Here is a 19,533-nt window from a genome sequence, read left to right as displayed (position 1 = left end):
AATAGGTACAAAGTATAGAAGTAATAGAGCAAAAATACAAAAACATCATTGAACAGGGTGGTTGTATGCCATTAACCCCACCACTTTTAAACTGTTCCTCATCCACCTGATATCTTCCCTTCTCTTCTTACCCAGCTTCACTTCCATGGTCATTGCCATGTATACATCTTCAGTTCCTTTGGCCCCTCTATTTGTTACACTTGCTGTCAAAATCCAACCCTGGTTAAATCCTAATTCCTCCCTACTCTGTGTCTACTTTGAAGTAACAGGAAAACACTGACATCATTACAGACTGGTCTCTCTTTAAATCTATGACCACAAACTGAGAGTGAGCCTTTAACGTGGCCTGACAACCATACTATGTTTTCTTAGGCATTTCCCCCTGCTTTCACAGGTAACTAATCATTCATGTTCCTTTCTCCTTAAACTGCCAACACCTCCTCCAACTTAACTCTCAACTTGGCATTTGGATCTTACTCCACTGAGGAAATTGATCAAAAGAGTACCTCTCCATGCTACCACCACATCTACGCATCTGTCTGTGACTGTCTATATCCTATGTCCTCTGCCTTGTCTTCTGTTACTGTGGACACACAAACATGCTATTACTGCTTCCCTTTTCAAAAGAGCTTTTCCTGACCCCAGGCCAGAAATCTTGGAGTTATTCTTTATTCTTCTTTTACCTCTCACTTCCCATATAACCTCTAGCAGCAAATCCCATTGGTTCCACCTTTGTTGTATATCCAGAATCCAGTTACTTCTCACTACTTCATTGCTTCCAACCCTGGTGCAAGCCACCATCATTTAACTCCTCCCCCTCTCAAGTATGTATTCTCAACACAGCTGCAGAGTGGTGTGCTATTTCTCCAGAATGCTCAGTAGGGATTTAATGTTTTCAGCTGATCATTATAGTAAGGGCAAGAATATATTTCTATATGCACTGAGAAGTTCCTCCAAAGACAATGAAATTCTGGCCACTTCATGTACTCTTTCTCCAAGAAACAAAAATGAACCCAATTTATTTGGGAGTGGGGGAGCAGTGAAGATTTCTATATGGCAAGAAAGTTCATTGAATTTAGGAACAGATGAGAAATTGAAATCTTATTACAAAACCTTCATAAAAATTAGACACCGGTATATGGTAATGAGTGATGATTATCTCAATGTTTAAAGTTAATTGACTTCTGTTCCTCATAGAACATTGGTGGCAGGTTCAGCCTGTTACTAGCTGTGGTCAAAAGGATGTTTAAAATTCCTAGGCCAAGCCATTCAATAGTTTCACACTGTGTTAATATTTGACATTTCTATATTGTGCTGTTTTATCTCTGAGGTGGGAAAGAAATTCGTATCTAGTATGAGTACTAAAGGTTATGGATACAATGACAAGAGTGTTTGGTTTGTGTATGTTCATGGTGGGGCATGAATTCCTATATTCTGAGTGCTATAATAAATCTATTAATATGGCATTAAATCCAGTCAGAAAGCAATACAGTTTATAAAGAATGGCCTGGTGTTGCATAAGTTCCATTGAATATATAACTCTGGTTTCATCATTCATTTAAGTAATTTTCATAGTTTATAGTATATTTTATGAAAATTAACTTCTGTAAAAATGGTCAAGAATAACATTAAAACTTCTCACCTTTTAGAGAAGGCTTTGGAAAGGGCTTCTTTCACAACTTAGTGGGCTATATCTATGTATCCTTTGGTGACTAAAGGATTAAATATATGACTGGTAATCCCTTTTGCTTATAAATATTTGAGTGTTATGATATCATTTACATGTTATTTAGTTTTCCTGACTTCCTGTTTTTTTTAAAGGTAGAGCTTGATGCATATGATGGTTATAACTATCACTAAATACTTAACTGCATTAACCCCATTTTACAGGTATAAATGGTAATGAAACTGAGTTATGGAAACTTACCTTCATTAGAATATTAGGAATTCATTAGAGTATTCAGGAATGTCTTTTCTCTGAACTATTATAATGCATAATATATAATGTCAGTCAAACTGATAAATGTGTAGCCATAAATTTTGATGGCCAAGATGCCCAAATGTATTGGGCAGTATATAGTGGCCACATGCTTGATATGTCATAGTATGATGTGTGAGAATACATATCATCCCTGTTTCTGTGCAGTGAAAGCTTTTAAACAAAAGTATCAATGGATTGTGAACAAAATTAACATATTAGGCATTACATGGTAGATTTGTGTCCACACTGGGAACAACCCTAACCCGAGACAAGGAAGATTATGGAAAACCTTATGGCGTGCTCAGACTAAATTGAATTTGGGAGTGACCACAATAAACTTAACTCAAGCATGAGATACCCAGAATTTTGGGGTTTGGTACACATACCCTAACCATACTTTAAGCAGTTAATACTCAGTACCAACAAGGTGTGTGTTGGAGTGAACATTGGCTGGTGAAATGAAAGAGAGCTGTAGGTGAAATAGAAGCTGGCCTAGGTATAATGGAAGAAGCTGAATTAACTTTTGATGAAGAGTGACTTTCAGAAGAAAATAATTTATTCTTTGAAATAGACACATTGCAAGGGATCATCTTCTAGGAGGAGGGAAAAATGGGAATCCACTTGGAAGGATGATAAAGCCTTGATAATATGGCCACACAAACCCAATACATAATGCTAGATAATGCTAGCACTTAACACTGGGAAAGAGCATATATCTGACACAACAGGGCCTGCTAACGATCTTAATACAAATGGAGGCCCAAGTAACCATGGGGCAATATAATGGCCTTCCATTTTTAGCTATGGAAGCTCAGGGAGAGCATCTTTGAGACACATACAGATCCCAAACTTATGGAAATTTTTTGAGTGAATTTGAAATTACATTACTGATCTCTAACCTATCTTGACTAAAGGGATGGACCAAAATAAGATGAGCTAGTAGGAATAATATCAAATGATACCCATCAAATGATCTCCCATCAGGAGAGGGAGATGGCCTTGCTGCACAGCAGTCAATGGGAACCTATAACTATATAATACTGTGAAGTGAGACAAATGATTGACTTTGTCCTCAGCTAACATGGAACCTAGAAATGACAGAATCATCCTCACTGGTGACAACACTTGTCCATAATAATATCTAATATGTGGCCAAAGAGCAGTTCTTCTAGGAAGGTTTAGTAAACACTTCGGTGATACTTCCTGATTTATTTTGTGACCAAACCTAACTGCATCATAACCATATTGTGATATGGTGTAATACCAGTATTGTTAGTGAAATTCAACTACCTGATATAAATAAATCATGTGATAGTCATATGTATTGGGAAACTGAATTAAAACCTCCAAAGGATATGATACCAATGGAGAGTAATTAGCCTGAGGAAGAATTAGATTTAATTCCATTATTACATTAAATGACACTGTAAGTTTATCACAAAGTTCAAGTAGTCATAGAATAAGGAAGTAAACAGATAATTAAACTGGCACATCAACATAAAGATGTTTGAAATTGTCTTATACATTAAAAGAATCCTATTTACACCCTTCACTGGCTTCTGCAAGTATTAGGTATGCTTCTGTTATCCTTACTGCACCTTATGTATAAATGCTGTACTAATTGCAGAAGTCCAAATAACTATGACTATTTTGTTGTTAAAAAGACCTTGATCAAGAGATAGGGGATGGATTATGAAGTAAGAAATAGCATAGTACATCTGGTTGCTTACTCCTTGCCAGTCTCCAAGGGAACCATGATTGGCCTTTGGCCAGCCCTGGGAATGTGGCCCTCAAAGTGTTCTTTATGTTCGTTATTGATGATTTTGTTATACACACCTGGAGCAATGGACCATGTTGTGCCAGCTTGTCATGGTTGCCAGGCGCGGCAGTAAAGATGGATGATATGCACCTATTTTCATTGTTGCGGTCCTGAGTGTCAGGCAGCATGGCCAGTTGCTAGCAGGATTACCTAGTGACCAGCCTCAATCTGAGTCTCAAACCCTGAGACTCCAGTTGGTTCCCTGGGCAAAGATATGTCACACATGTCTTTGTAGTTTGCTGCCAAAGAGATAGCACTCCTTTGTGGTCTCACATGAGGAAGAACTAAGCTACATTAATATCTTAAAATTTGTCCTTCAACTTAAAGCATGACTGAAAATATCTGAAGTATTTCTGGTTATATTAGGTTTTCTCTACTAGTGCATGAAGTAAACTGGAAGACTTATCAGGTGTCGCATACTGTACCACTGTCAATACACACATTTGCAGTGGGTGTGTTTGTATGTATCTGTTCCTACCTGAAGATTTATTAGAGCCTTTTACAAAACCATTGTTTGGCTTTATGTTAGAAGAGCAGATTAAACAAATTATTCTCTTAGTAGGACTTAGTTTTATAGACTTTCTCTGGCTCTCATTGAACAAAAGGAAGCTCTTATAATGGGTCTCAGGATTATTTTATATTCACTTTCTCTAATTTTATTTTTATATCACTAATTCTAAAGGTTTTGATTGCCTTTTTTTTAATTCAATAATCTGAGTCATAACCTATCTACTGGGTCAAATTCCCCATTTCCTCACCACTCTTCCTTACAGTGCATTTCCTCACACTGTTCACAGTGATCACCTCCAGGCAAGTAGTCTGTACTCCTATTTATCTCCATCTTTATAGTTCCATAGACTTATAAGAAACTGCTTTATAACCTGTACCTCTTTCCTTTAGGAATACTTCATTAAAACAATATGCATAGATTTTCATTGAAAAAATAGTCTTTCAGTTCTCATATATCAGAATAGCCACATGACTCAGACATTGATTTTGTTCAAAGGAATAGATCTGAGGAAAAGAATCCTGTTACCATAATTCTTGATTTTAAGTATTCTGTCCTATAAATTCTGAGTCAAACTTTTTATGAAAAATTTTATTTAAAAGAAGTAATGACTTAAAGCAGGAAAATCTAGTTTGCTTACATCCACTCTCCTTTCTTGCTTTTGCACACCCTGCCCCCCATCAAGTAAGTAGGTTTGACTCCATGCCTAGTGTTATTCATGTGGGTTTCAGTTATGCTAAAAGCTTGAATGCCTTGGGACCAAAAGCCAGGCTGACAAATCACCAGCCTGCAACATTTATTTTACTTAATTGGATGTAAATACACAAATAAACTAGGTAGGATATCTTTGAGTTTATACTTTAAAAATTGAATGTTGGAATATCTGATGATAATTGGCTTGGCTTTTCATTTCCAGCCCAAATACAGTCTCATTCAGAACTAAGAAAACTATATAGGTGAGATTCTTCAGTGACTAGAACGATCACAGTTTTTGAATAGAGTAATGACATTAAGTTTCTGTTAAGAAAACTGGCCAACAACCAAGCTTTTTTGGATTAGTCTTCAAGTCTCTTGCCAAATATTCTTAGACCAGGTATCTCTTAGGATTGGAGAGGAGGCAGGGAGAGTCTGTTGGTATAAAATATTTGCTTAAAAGAGTTCCCCCAATCACAGTAAGTAGTGAATTTAGGTAGGATTTGAAGATTGGATAATAGCTGACTTTGAGGGTTTTTTTCTTTCATTTATCTTCTTCACAAAGAATGTGAAGCCTTTTTAAAGGCTTCTTTGCTATTACACAATGGAGGCAGTGTACTATAGTGGAGAGATCATGGGCTTTAAAGCCAGGTAGAACCTGGGCCTGAATTGAATCACAGCTCTGCAACTAACCAGCTGCCTGGACTTTAGTCAAGCTTCTGAACCTTTTCTTGTCTATAAAACTTGGATATTAAAATACCTATTCCATAAGGCTGTTAATGATTAAACAAGATGACACATGTAAAAAGCTTAGGGTTGCACCTGACACACGGTAGAGGCCAATACCTGTTCCTGAAACCTTTCTTTTCCCAAATTTAGCAGAGTAGAGGCTTTTAATGAGTGCAAGTGTGACTTGGATGAGAAAATTGCGACAATCTGTTTTGATTTTCTAAATTCAGAAGCTATTCTTTGAGCAATTACTAGGTTTTATGGAAAAATTTAAAAATGTTTAAGCCCCACTCCTCCAGTTACTCACAACCTAGTAGGAAAGACACATGAATAGTACAATTACAGAATATGATAAGAGGTAGAAATAATGAGCTATTGGAATTTATAAGGTAGGAGGGAATTCTGAAATGGTGGCAAGACATTTAAAAAGTGTCCAGAGGAAAATTTGTGTAAAAAACTAGATACATGCTTAAAGTTCTTTTTAAGGAATAGAATACAAATTACAGTTAGTATTGGGCACATTGTCTTTAAATGTGGAAACATATTTGGGCACCCAAGAAGTTTGACTTGAGTAATATATCCAAACATATGTATTTAACATAAACTGCTTGATCTTAATGTTGTTCTCAGATTTCAGTTTTTAGAGGAATGAATGTATCTTGGAAACTCTTGCTGTCAGTGTGACTGAACTATTTTGAGGACTGGCAGTTTTGTGAGTGACCCTCATTCAGGCTCTAAAACATAGTTTGTGCTTCTTACCAAAATGATGATTCTCACATCCATGTTTAAAGAAAATGGCTTTGCTTTTCCTTATAAAAGCTCAGTAGGAGCTATTGGAATTACCCACATTTCCTTTTAAAGGACTTGTTTTTATTCCAAAGCTGCTTTAATAAACATGGGTTTATACTATTATGCAAGTCTTTTACAGATCCTTCAAAATCAAGTCCCTTGCCTAGGATCCTCTGGCATCTTGGATTTTGCCCTGTATTTTTATAGTCCCTCAACTTTTTTTAAGCATTTCTCTATAATCTGAGTTCTATTCTCAGAAGCATAGACTTGGACATTACATTTAGAGCTTGCCTTTGAGGTAATCCCTCAAATTTACATTAGTCTTTGATATGGTTAAAGAAAGTTATATATTTAACATTCATTCCTAATAAATTAATAAGCACTCACACTGGAGACTCAAGCATTTATATTGTGTTGAATATTTTGGAATGAGAAAACAGACTACATAGACTCAAGTAAATACTCTAGAGATGTATCACCTCCTAGTGAGTGCAATTCCTTGATTGTGTCACAGAGCTTGTTTAAATCAGAAGTGCTCTAAAGACAAAATGCAAAATGATTGTCAAAGACTTATCATCAACTACATTTTTTTTCTTTGCCTGTTTTTCTTGTTAGCTCTTTTTTTAAACCATTTGCAGTCTTCACATCTAGGTTTCTAAATAGCTTATGATCTATGTGAAAAGAAAGTACTGGGGCGCCTGGGTGGCTCAGTCGGTTGAGCGTCCGACTTCGGCTCAGGTCATGATCTCACAGTCTGTGGGTTCGAGCCCCGCATCGGGCTCTGTGCTGACAGCTCAGAGCCTGGAGCCTGTTTCAGATTCTGTGTCTCCCTCTTTCTCTGACCCTCCCCTGTTCATGCTCTCTCTCTCTGTCTCAAAAATAAATAAATGTTAAAAAAAAAATTAAAAAAAAAAAAAAAAGAAAAGAAAGTACTGATGTTTGGAAGTCTAGGCCAGCACCAGGACCCTTGGGCATACTGATTGTTCACTATAAGGACTGGCCACAGTTTCATAGATCTTAGAATCCAGGAATTGGAAAAGCTTCAGAAAGTAGCTGAGTTGTAGACGTATTGTAATGGAATCTTGAAGTATGAAGAGCAAAGTCCCAGTAACAGCTCTATCATTTAGAGGTTGCATGCCCTTTTGGATGAGTTATTTCACTTTTTCAAGCCTCCATTTACTCATCTCTAAAATGGGGATGTTAATCTCCTTCAAGGAGTTGTTGGGATTAAATGAGGTAACAGACATCAAAAATAATTTTAAATTATAAAATAACTACATAAATATAAGGAAATAGTAGTACTAGCTTCCTAGTGCAAGCTACGGTAAAAAAAAAAAAAAGACAACTACCTTGATATTAGGGAAGGGAACACTTAACTCTAGGCTTCAATGGGACCTACACTAACCAACTCTGAGATTTTGAGCAAGGCAGGAGACATCAGTTTTCTTATCCATCAGATTAGATATCAGGGTAGGTGATTTCTAAGAGTTCTTCCAGCTCTAAAGATCCTAAGTGTACCTCATTTACTTTCACTGTCCCCCTATTATTTACTTATGATGCAGGTAACAGGACAGAAAATATGTGTGCATAAAATAAAGTACCATCACTGAATTGCCCTTTTGAGTTAACTTACAATTAAGTCCCAAAGTGGGAGTGAAATGGTCTTGATTACCATCTTTCCTTCAAAGGACTAGCTAGGCCTTCCTGTTAACTGTTTCTGTTAAGCTAGATCTGCTACTCAGGTAACAAGCTCAGAAGTTTCAGCTGTTCCTGAGACAGCAAGGAAATAGTTTGTCTAGGAATCTCCTTGGCATTAAGCCAAATACCTTTCACAAAATACTTTATATAGAGGCAGGTTTAGGCATTAAGGAATGTCCTCATATATACCTTTACTCATGGATTATTTCTTTCCAAAATATATTCGCTACAGATATGTATAAATATGTTACAAGAAACTGTTAGACTTATTGACGAATAGTAGTTTATATTTTCATTTAATCAACATTTTATTTAGTGTCTGCTATATGCCAGACATTATACTGAATTCTTACATTATCTCTGATTTCCACATATTCTTCATGTTAGCTGGGGGTTTCCCTGCTGGGGGTAGAGGAACATATTCACAATGACCTCTGGTTCTGAGTACCTACTGTTTGCTGAATTTCTACTAAGTTCATTTTACAGTAGAAAATAGGAAGATTGCTTATCATCTTGCCATGCTGCACATGCTGTGTCTCTGTTCCAAACAGCATTCACCCAAGTGTGAAACCTAGCCTTTTCTTCAATTTACTCATGTATTATATTCACTTGAGGCATTCATGTATGTAGTAGATTTTACTGAAGGGGAAGAAAGGATTTATTTGCAGGATTACAAGTAATTTTAAATTAACACCAAATATCTCCTACTACCTGGGATTTTTTTCCTTTTAGCTGTTCACCCCACAAAGAGGGACAGCCTTTCATTGATTCTTTCTTACCTTTCCCTTACCTTTTAGATTTCCCCCTATACCCTAACTTCACTTCTTGTATTTTTATTGAGGTCAAATTGGTATATAACTTTAACTTTTAGGTGTACAACATAATTGGACATCTGTATGTACTACAAAATGATCACCACCAAAGCCTAGTTATCATCCATCACCATTCAGTTGACCTCCTTTGCCCATCTTGCCCAACCCCTTTCCCTCTGGTAACCATCAATCTCTTCTCTGTATCTGAGTTTTGTTTTGTTTTTTTTTTTATTTTTTAATATATGAAATTTACTGTCAAATTGGTTTCCATACAACACCCAGTGCTCATCCCAAAAGGTTCCCTCCTCAATACCCATCACCCACCCTGCCCTCCCTCCCACCCCCCATCAACCCTCAGTTTGTTCTCAGTTTTTAACAGTCTGAGTTTGTTTTTATATTATTTTGGTTTTTTTCTTAGATTCCACATATGAGTGAAATCATAGGGTATTTGTCTTTCTCTGCCTGACTTATTTCACTTAGCATAATATTCTCTCTTTCTAAAATTAATTTTAGATGTTTATTTTTGAGAGAGACAGAGACAGAGAGACAGAGCACAAGCAGGGGAGGGACAGAGAGAGAGGGAGACACAGAATCTAAAGCAGGTTCTAGGCTCTGAGCTGTCAGCACAGAGCCTGAAGCTGGGCTCAAACTCTTGAACTGTGAGATCATGACCTGAGCCAAAGTCAGACGGTCAACTGACTGAGCCACCCAGGTGCCCCTAGCATAATATTCTCAGGGTCCATCCATGTTATTGTAAGTGGCAAAATTTCATTCTTTATGGCTGAATAGTCTTCCTGTGTGTGTGTGTGTGTGTGTGTGTGCGTGCGCGTGTGTGTGTATGTACCAACCACATACTCTATTCATTCATCTGCTGATGGACATTTAGGTTGTTTCCATATCTTGGCTATTGTAAATAATGTGGCATTGAAGATAGGGATGTATGTATCTCTTTGAATTAGTGATTTGATTTTGTGTTCTTTGGATAAATGCCCAGAATTGGAGCAGCTAGATCTTACGGTAGATCTATTCTTAACTTTTTGAGGAACTTCTATACTGTTTTCCTAGTGGCTACATCAGCTTATATTCCCACATCCTCTCTAACATTTATTTCTTGTCTTTTTGATAATAGCCATTGTAACAGGTGTGAGGTGATATTTCATTGTGGTTTTGGTTTGCATTTTTCTAATAATTAGTAATATTGAACATCTTTTCATGTGCCTGTTAGCCATCTGTATGTCTTCTTTGGAAAAAAATGTCTATTCACAACCTCTGTTCCCTTTTTCAGTTAGGTTGTTCAGTTTTTTATTGTTCAATTGTAGAGCTTTTTTCTCTATTTTGGCTATTAACCCCTTATTAAATATGTGATTTGCAAATATCTTCTCCCATTGAGTTGCCTTTTTGCTTTGATGATGCTTTCCTTTGCTGTGCAGAACTTTTTAGTTTGATGTGTCCCATTTGTTTATTTTTGCTTTTGTTTTCCTTAACTTTGGAGTCAGATCTACAAACATATCACTAAGACTGATGTCAAGGAGCTTACTGCCTATGCTTTCTTCTAGGAATTTTATGGCTTCAGGTTTTACATTCAAGTCTTTAATCTATTTTAATTTCTGTGTATGGTGTAAGATAGTGGTTTAGTTTCTATTCTTTTCCATATGGCTGTCAAATTTTTCCAGCACCATTTATTGAAGAGAAGGTCCTTTCTCCATTATATATTTTTGGCTCCCTTGTCATAAATTGTCTGCATATGCATGGATTTATTTCTGAGCTCTCAATTTTGTTCTATTGATCTGTGTCTGTTTTTATGCCAATACCATACTGTTTTGATTACTATATAGCTTTGTAGTATAGTTTGAACTCTGAGGGCGTGATACCTCTAGGTTTGTTCTTCTTTCTCAAGATTGCCCTGGCTATTTGGGATCTTTTGTGGTTGCATACAGATTTTAGAATTATTTGTTCCAGTTCTGTGAAAAATGGATTGGAATTTTGATAGGGATTTCATTGAATCTATAGGTTGCTTTGAGTAGTGTGATCATTTTAGCAATATTAATTCTTCCAATCCAAGAGCATGAGATATCTTTCCTTTATTTTTGTTTTATTCAGCTTCTTTCATCTTATAGTTTTCAGTGTACAGGTTTTTTTTTTTTTTTTTTTTTTTACCTCCTTGGTTAAATTTATTCCTAGGTATTTTATTGTTATTGATGCAATTGTAAATGGGATTGCTTTCATAATTTCTCTTTATGATACTTCATTATTAGTGTGTAGAAATGTAACATTTCTGTATATTGATTCTGTATTCTACAACTTTACTGAATTCATTTTTTCTCATAGTTTTTTGGGAGAAACTTCAGGGTTGTATATATACAGTATCATGTCATCTGCAGTTTTCCTACTTCCTTTCCTATTTGGATGCATTTTATTCCTTTTTCTTACCTTTTTGCTGTGGCTAGGACATCCAATACTACATTGAATAAAAGTGGCGAGAGTGGGCATCCTTGTCTTGTTCCTGATCTTAGAGGAAAAGCTTTCAGTTTTTTTACCATTGAGTATGATGTTAGCTGTGAGTTTCTCATAGATAGCCTTTATTATGTTGAGATACATTCCTTCTATACCCACTTAGTTGAGAGTTTTTATCAGAAATGGATGTTGAATTTTGTCAATGCTTTTTCTGTATTTACTGAGATGGTCATGATTCTTATCCTTCATTCTATGAATGTGGTGTATCATGTTGATTGACTTACAGATGTTGATCCATTCTTGTATCCCTGAAGTAAGTCATATTTGATCGTGCTAAATGATCTTTTTAATGTATTGTTAAATGCACTTTGCTAATGTTTAGTTGAGGATATTTGCATCTGTGTTCATCAAAGATATTGGCCTGTAATTTTCTATGTGGTATCCTTGTCTGGTTTTGGTATCAGGGTAATGCTGGTCTCGTAAAATGAGTTTGGAAGTGTTCCTTTCTCTTCAATTTTTGAAAGAGTTTGAGAAGCATAAGTATTAAATATTCTTTGAATGTTTGGTCAAATTCACCAGTGAAATCATCTGGTCCTGTCCTTTTGTTTGTTGGGAGGTTTTTGATTACTGATTTAATCTCCTTACTAGAGAATTGGTCTGTTCAGGTTTTCTATTTTCTTCATAATCAGACTTGGAAGGTTGTGTGTTACTTGGAATTTATCCATTTCTTCTAGGTTTTCCCAACTTGCTGGCATATAATTGTAGTAGTTTCTTATGATCCTTTGTATTTCTGTGGTATCAGTTGTAAATTCTCTTTCATTTCTGATTTTATTTACTTGAGCCCTCTCTCTTTTTTTTCTTGGTTGTGTAGCTAAACATTTATCAGTTTTGTTTATCTTTTCAGAGAAATGTCTCTGAAAAGTTTTATTAGTTTTATTGATCTTTTCTACTATCTTTTTAGTCTCTGTTTCATTTATTTCCACTGTGATCTTTATTATTTCCTTCCTTCTACTGATTTTAGTCTTTGTTCCTTTTTTTCCCTAGTTTCTTTAAGGTTTAAAGTTATATTGTTTATTTAAGATTTTTCTTGTTTCTTGAAGTAGGCCTATATTACCGTGAATTTCCCTCTTAGAACTGCTTTTGTTGCATCACATAGGTTTTGGTATGTTGTATTTCTGTTTCCATTTGTCTCTAGGTATGTTTTTTCTTTGATTTTTTTTTTTTAGTGACTCATTGGTTGTTCAGTAGTATGTTTCATTTCTACATTTTTGTGTTTTTTCCGTTTTTTTAAATGTTTATTTGTGAGAGAGAGACAGACAGAGTGTGAGCAGGGGAGGGGCAGAGAGAGAGCAAGACACAGAATCCCAAGCAGGCTCCAGGCTCTGAGCTGTCAGCACAGAGCCTGACGTAGGGCTTGAACTCACGAACTGTGAGATCATGACCCAAGCCAAAGTCAGACGCTTAACCAGCTGAGCCACCCAGGCGCCCCTCCACTTTTCTTTAATTGATTTCTAGTTTTACAACCATTATGGTTGGAAAAGATGCTTGATATGACTTCAATCTTCTTGAATTTTAGACTTGTTTTGTGATACGACATGTAATTTATCTTAGAGAATGTTTCATGTGCACTTGACAAGAATGTATATTCTGCTGCTTTTGGATGGAATGTTCTGTATATATCTATCAAGCCCATCTAGTCTGAAGTGTTGTTTAAGGCTGATGTTTCTATATTGATTTTCTCTCTGGATGATCTATACAGTGATGTATATGGAGTGTTAAAGTCCTCTGTATTGTATTGTATTGCTGTATTATATTGCTGTCAATTTCTCCTTTTAGGTCTGTTAATACTTGCTTTATATATGCTAGTGCTTCTGTGATGGGTGCATATATGTATATATTTGTAAATGTTATATCTTCTAGCTGGATTGGCCCCTTTACATTAGGTAATGTCCTTCTTTGTCTTTTTTATAGTCTTTGTTTTAAAGTCTGTTTTGTCTGGTATGAGTATAGCTACACCATCTTTCTTTTCATTTCCATTTGCATGGAATATCTTTCTCTGTCCCTTCACCTTCAGTCTCTTTACTTTTGACGCGAGTCTCTTGTAGGTAGTGTAAAGTTGGGTCTTTTTTTTATCCACTCACCCACTCTGTACCTTTTGATTTTAGAATCTAGTCCATTTTACATTTAAAGTAATTATTGATAGATATTGACTTATTGACATTTTGTTACTTGTTTTCTGGCTTTTTTGTAGTTTCTTCTCTTTCTTCTTTTTCTCTTCCCTTGTGGTTTAAGGGCTTCTTTAGTGTTATATTTAAATTTCTTTCTTTCTTTTTTAAAAAAATGTTTGTTTGTTTGTTTGTTTGTTTGTTTGTTTAGAGAAGGGAAGAGAGCACACAAGTGTGGGAGGGGCAGAGAGATCCCAAGCAGGCTTCGTGCTGTCAGCACAGAGCTGGACACAGAGCTTGATCTCACAAACCATGAGATCATGACCTGAGCCTAAATCAGGAGTTGGACACTCAACCAACTGAGCCACCCAGGTGCCCCTAGGTTTCTTTCTTATTTAGTGTATTTACTAAAGTTTTTGCCTTGTGGTTACCATGATGTTTGTATGTAACATAATATGTATATAATGGTAGGTTTTAAATTGATAGGAACTTAAATTTGAACACATTTCAAAACTTCACATTTTTAGTCCCCCCCATTTTATGTCTTTGTCACATTCTACATCTTTTTGTTTTATGCAACCCTTAAATAATTACTATAGTCTTAAATTTACTATTGTCTATTAATCTTATACTTGTTTTATAAGTGATTAATCCACTCTCTTTACCATGTACTTACCTTTTCCAGAGAGATTATTACTTTCGTAAATTTTCTATTGATTAGTGCCATTTCTTTTCAGCTTAAAGAAATCCCTTTAACATTTCTTGTAAGGCTGATTTAATGGTTGACAAACTTGTTCTGTTTTTACTTATCTAAGAAACTCAATCTCCCCTTCAATTCTGAATGATAACCTTGCTGGGTAGAGAATTCTTGCTTGGAAATTTTTTTTGCTTCCAGCACTTAAATATGTCATACCACTCCCTTCCAGCCTGCAAAGTTTCTGGTGAAAAATCTGCTCATAGACTTATGGGGCTTCCCCTGTATGTAGCAAGTTAGTTATTCTCTTGCCTCTTTTAAGATTCTCTCTTTAATTTTTACCATGTTAATTATAGTGGTTTTGTTTTTGTTTTTGTTTTTGGTGTGTATCTCTTTGTGTTTGTCTTATTTGGAACCCTCTGGGGTTCCTGGACCTTGTTCTTTCATTTGGAACATATTCCTCTCATTTTGCCTGATGTTCTGTATTCATTTCTCTGTATTATGCAAATCAGATACCTTTCCCAGACTTGATGGAATGATCTTGTGTAGGAGATGTCCCATAGAGCTCAGCAGTGCTATCCCCCTGGCCGCCTCCACCAGGCTTGAGGGATGATGCCTGTGTGAGCTGGGCATTACTGCTTGCTTTGGTGGGGCCACAGCTCTGGCATGGGGGTGGGCAGGGCCCTCAGTGGGGTGTACCATCTAGCACCAACAGGCTAGAGTAAGAGTTCTAAAATGTCACTGCCAGTACCAGCATTAGCAAGTTAGAGTGAGTTATCAAAAATGGCACTTGCCAGTGTCTCCATCCTCAGATAGAGTCCCAACAAGTTTCTGGCTCTCTGGCACACACTTAAAGCTGGTATTTTTACAATGGGTCGAGTGGTAAGTGAGTCTGTGCATTGAGCCCTTTGAGAGTGGGTTCTCTGTTCTCTATTTTAATGGTTTTCCTAAAACTAATCCCTGTTGGTTTTCAAAGCCAGGCACTTTGGGGGCTTGTCTTGCCTATGCAAGATCTAGGGGCTGGGGTGCCTGATGTGAAGCATAGACCCCTTGCTTCTTAGGGAAAAGTTCCATATTTTTGAGATTCCTCTCAATTGTGGATCACTGTATCTGGGGTGGGTTTTGTTTTGTTGTGTTTTGTTTTGTCTGTTTTTGATGAGACTATGTCTCTGTCTCACCCATTTTGATGCTACTCTTTTATCCTTTGTTATCCTCTGTTTATTTAGTTTTCAGCTCTTTTTCGAAGGAAATTATTCCATATGTCATACAACTAATTTGTTGTGTCTATGGGAGGAGGTGAATTCAGGATCTTCCTATGCTACCATCTTGAATCCCCAATTTCATTTCTGATCCAAGTATGCATATTTTAGTCCTTAGTCCCTAAATGAGTCTGGGGCTTGCTTTCTCATATCTAGACTCAGGTACATATATGTTCAGTGAAACAAGAAAGGCTTACTACTACTTTATCAGACTCCACCCTTCTTAAAAGGCAGTAGTGGTTATAAACAGCAGTTTTCCCCCTAATATGAAATAACACTGTATGGATTGGTATTATCTGCATGGTATAGGTGATTAAACAAGTTTAAAGATTTAATCAATCACCTGTCCAGGACTATTCATTTAGTAAGTGACAAAGTCATATTTTGAATCTAGGTCCATTTGAATACAAATCCTGTACACTTTTTACAAACAAGACACAATTCAAAAAAGAAATGGGAAAAGATGCATTTTAAGATACTCTAAGGTTGAAAATAGGAAGTGCTTTGAAAATTCATACATCTGAATCCATTTGCAATAGTAGCTTTGTCATTGGGTTATTGCAATAGTAGCTTTGTCATTGTAATCCAAAGGTACTATTTAAGAACGTAGGGAAACATAAGTGAAAAGTTTCAGTAATTTGAAAATTCTGCCTGATAGATAAGTGGGACATTTATTATGGATAATTAAATTATCATTAAAAATGTTATTTATAGTTGTACCTGAAAAATATTTATTAATCCTCCCTCCCTTTTTCACCATATTTTTTTTTAATTTTTTTTTCAACGTTTTTTATTTATTTTTGGGACAGAGAGAGACAGAGCATGAACGGGGGAGGGGCAGAGAGAGAGGGAGACACAGAATCGGAAACAGGCTCCAGGCTCCGGGCTCCGAGCCATCAGCCCAGAGCCTGACGCAGGGCTTGAACTCACAGATCGCGAGATCGTGACCTGGCTGAAGTCGGACGCTTAACCGACTGCGCCATCCAGGCGCCCCCATATTTTTTTAAAATATTTTTTCTAACATGCTTTTTATATTGCAGAGACAACTAAAGGCAGATGCTAAAAAAGCTATTGGAAGGCTTCAACTGCGTACACTGAAACAAGGAGACAAGGTACATCTATGACTTTTAAATCCTGTTTGTTTTAAAGCAATGCTACCAAGTTATTGTTAAAACAAAATGTTCTTCCGAAGTATGCTTTTCATTGGAATTTATAAATCTTATTGACTTTTTTTATTTATTTGATCCTGGAAGTAGGCTGAATAATGACCAGTGGCTTCCATAGATGTCTAGGTTTTAATCCTTGGAACCTGTAAATATTACCTAATATGGCAGAAAGGACTTTGCAGATAAAATTAAGTTAAGGATCTTGAGATGAGGAGATTATCCTGGATTATCCAGGTAGCTCCTAAACATAATCACAGTGTTGTTATAAGAGGAAGAAAAAGGGAGATTGGACTGCAGTACAGTAGAATATGTGACCAAGGAAGCAAGAAGGTTATAGTGATGCCGGAAAGGGGTCATGAGCCAAGGAATATAGCCAGCTTCTAGAAGCTAGAAAAGGTGAGGAAATGGATTATCCCCATGAAGCCTCCAGAAGGTACATGGCACTGCCAAAACATTGACTTTTAGGCTTCTGATTTCCAGAACAATAAAAAAATAAATTTGTGTTATTTTAAGACACTAAGTTATGATAATTTTTTATAGCAAAAACAGGGAACTAATACAATTCCTCAGTGCAACTTTACTTGAACAGTTTTAGATTTAGGACAGTTAAAACTGCCATTGGTGTGTAAAACATATATCAAAAATACCTATAAAAATAGCTATAGAGCTTATTGAAATAATAATTACCATTTATAATAGCACTCAGACCATTAAGTACTTAGGTATAAATCTTGCAAAATACATACACGATCTATATGCTGAAAAGTGCAAAACACCAATGAAAGAAATCAAAGGACCAAAAGAATGGAGAGATATGCCATATTCATGGATCAGAAGACTCACTGTTGTTAAGATGTCAAATCCCCCCAAACTAATCTATAGATTCAGTGCACTTCCATTCAGAATCCTAGTGGGATCATTTGTATTTATTGACAAGTTGGTGCTAAGTTTATATGGAAAAGCAAAAGAACTAGAATAACCAAAACAGTCGTTATAATGAAGAACAAATTTGGATGACTCACATTTCCCTAATTTTCAGAATTATTTTGAAGATACAATAGACAATATAGTGTGGTATTGGAGAGAGGCTAGACCTTTAGATCAAGGGAATAGAAGAGAGTCCAGGAGCAGACCCACGTGTATATGGTCAGTTGATTTTCAACAAAGGTACAAAGGCACTTCAATGAAGCAAGGGTAGTCAATTGTTGGCTCTCCATATGCAATGATTAGGTATCTTTATGCAAAAACCATGAACCTCAATTCATACTGTCTGTAAAATTTAAGTCAAAATGGATCACAGACCTAAATATAAAACCTAGAACCATGAAATTCTTAGAAGAAAACTTTGGAGAAAAATATCTTCAAGACTTGGGCTAGGCACAGATTACTTAGATAAGACAGCAAAAACAAATCCATTAAAGAAAAGAAAGAAATCTAATTTTGTCAAAATAAAGAACCTTTGTTCTTTGACATTGTTACGAGAATGAACATACAAGTCACAGACTGGGACAAAATATTTGCAAATTACATGGCTGATAAGGGACTATATCTAGAATATATAAAGAACTCTCAAATGTCAGTAGTAAGAAAACAAACAGCATACTGAAAAATGGTGAAACAGACATTTACCAGAGAAAATATATGGATGGCAAAAAAGCACATGAAAAGATGCTCAATATCATTAGTCATTAGGCAAATGTGAGTTAAAATCATAATGAGATACTACAACACATTCATTAAAATGGCAAAACTAGTACACCTGACAATAACCAAGCACTGGCCAGTTGTGGAACAACTGAACTCTTACGGATTTGCTGGTAAGAATACAATGTATAGCTAGTCTGGAAGACAATTTGGCAGTTCTTTATGAAGTAAAAAATAACCCTTTCTGAAGAACCCAGCAATCTCACTGCTAGATAGTTAACCTAGAGGGAAAAAAAAAAAAAAAACATGTTCAAATAAAAACTTACACATAATTGTTCATGGCTGCTTTACTCATATTTACCAAAAACTGGAAAGAACCCAAATGTCCTTCAAATAGTAAATGGATAACTAAACTGTGGCACATCCATATCGTGGAATACTATTTAGCCGTAAAAAGTGTGTGTGTGTGTGTGTGTGTGTGTGTGTGTGTGGGGTGGGGGAAGACCCTATTGATATAATAACATGCATGAGTCTTAAATGTATTGTGTTAAGTGGAAGAAGCCAAATTAAAAGGCAGTATAATACACGATTCCATTTATATGGCACTCGAGAAAAGCAAAAAGTATAGGAACTGAAAAATCCATGTGGTTGCCAGACGGTGGGGGTGAGTGAAAGTAGGAGTTAATTACAAAGAGGTATAGAGGAATTTGTTGGGGTAATTGAAGTATCCTATATCTTGATTGTGGTGAAGATTAAGTGACGGCATATTTGTCCACACTTGCAAAACTCTATACTAAAAACTGTGAATTTTGCTGCATGTGAATTATACCTTAATTTTTCTGAAATTGGGAGCATAGCTTTAGAACTTGTACAAATGGCATTTGAATTCTAACACCAATTAACAGCATGCATTTGTTCAAATCACTGCTACCTGTTCCTCTTTGCACTGTTCCTCTTTTGGTTGACTCTATTTTCTTACCTTTTTTAAGTCTAAATTATTTTCAAATTTCAATTGTATAAGAGTGTTATCAATGATAGTCACAATGTTTTACATTAGATCCTCAGACCTTATTCGTATTATATCTGAAAGTTTATACACGTTTTACCATCTACTCCCTATTT

General features: G+C 36.0%; 1 protein-coding gene across 2 annotated transcripts in view; it reads left to right on the top strand.

Annotated features, from left to right (window-relative positions):
* The window catches only part of RNF128 (ring finger protein 128), a 118,900-nt gene that overhangs the window by 87,525 nt on the left and 11,842 nt on the right, over positions 1–19,533 (top strand). For both annotated transcript variants that reach the window (XM_081792982.1, XM_081792981.1), the window contains exon 3: positions 16,642–16,713. In XM_081792982.1, the coding sequence (XP_081649108.1) occupies positions 16,642–16,713 (72 nt within the window). The remainder of the gene's footprint in view (positions 1–16,641; positions 16,714–19,533) is intronic.

The sequence above is a fragment of the Panthera onca genome, chromosome X (genome assembly GCF_046562875.1).
Source record: "Panthera onca isolate mPanOnc1 chromosome X, mPanOnc1 haplotype 2, whole genome shotgun sequence".
NCBI lineage: Eukaryota > Metazoa > Chordata > Mammalia > Carnivora > Felidae > Panthera > Panthera onca.
Note: the sequence above shows the minus strand (reverse complement) of the source record. Positions and strands in the feature narration are given on the sequence as shown.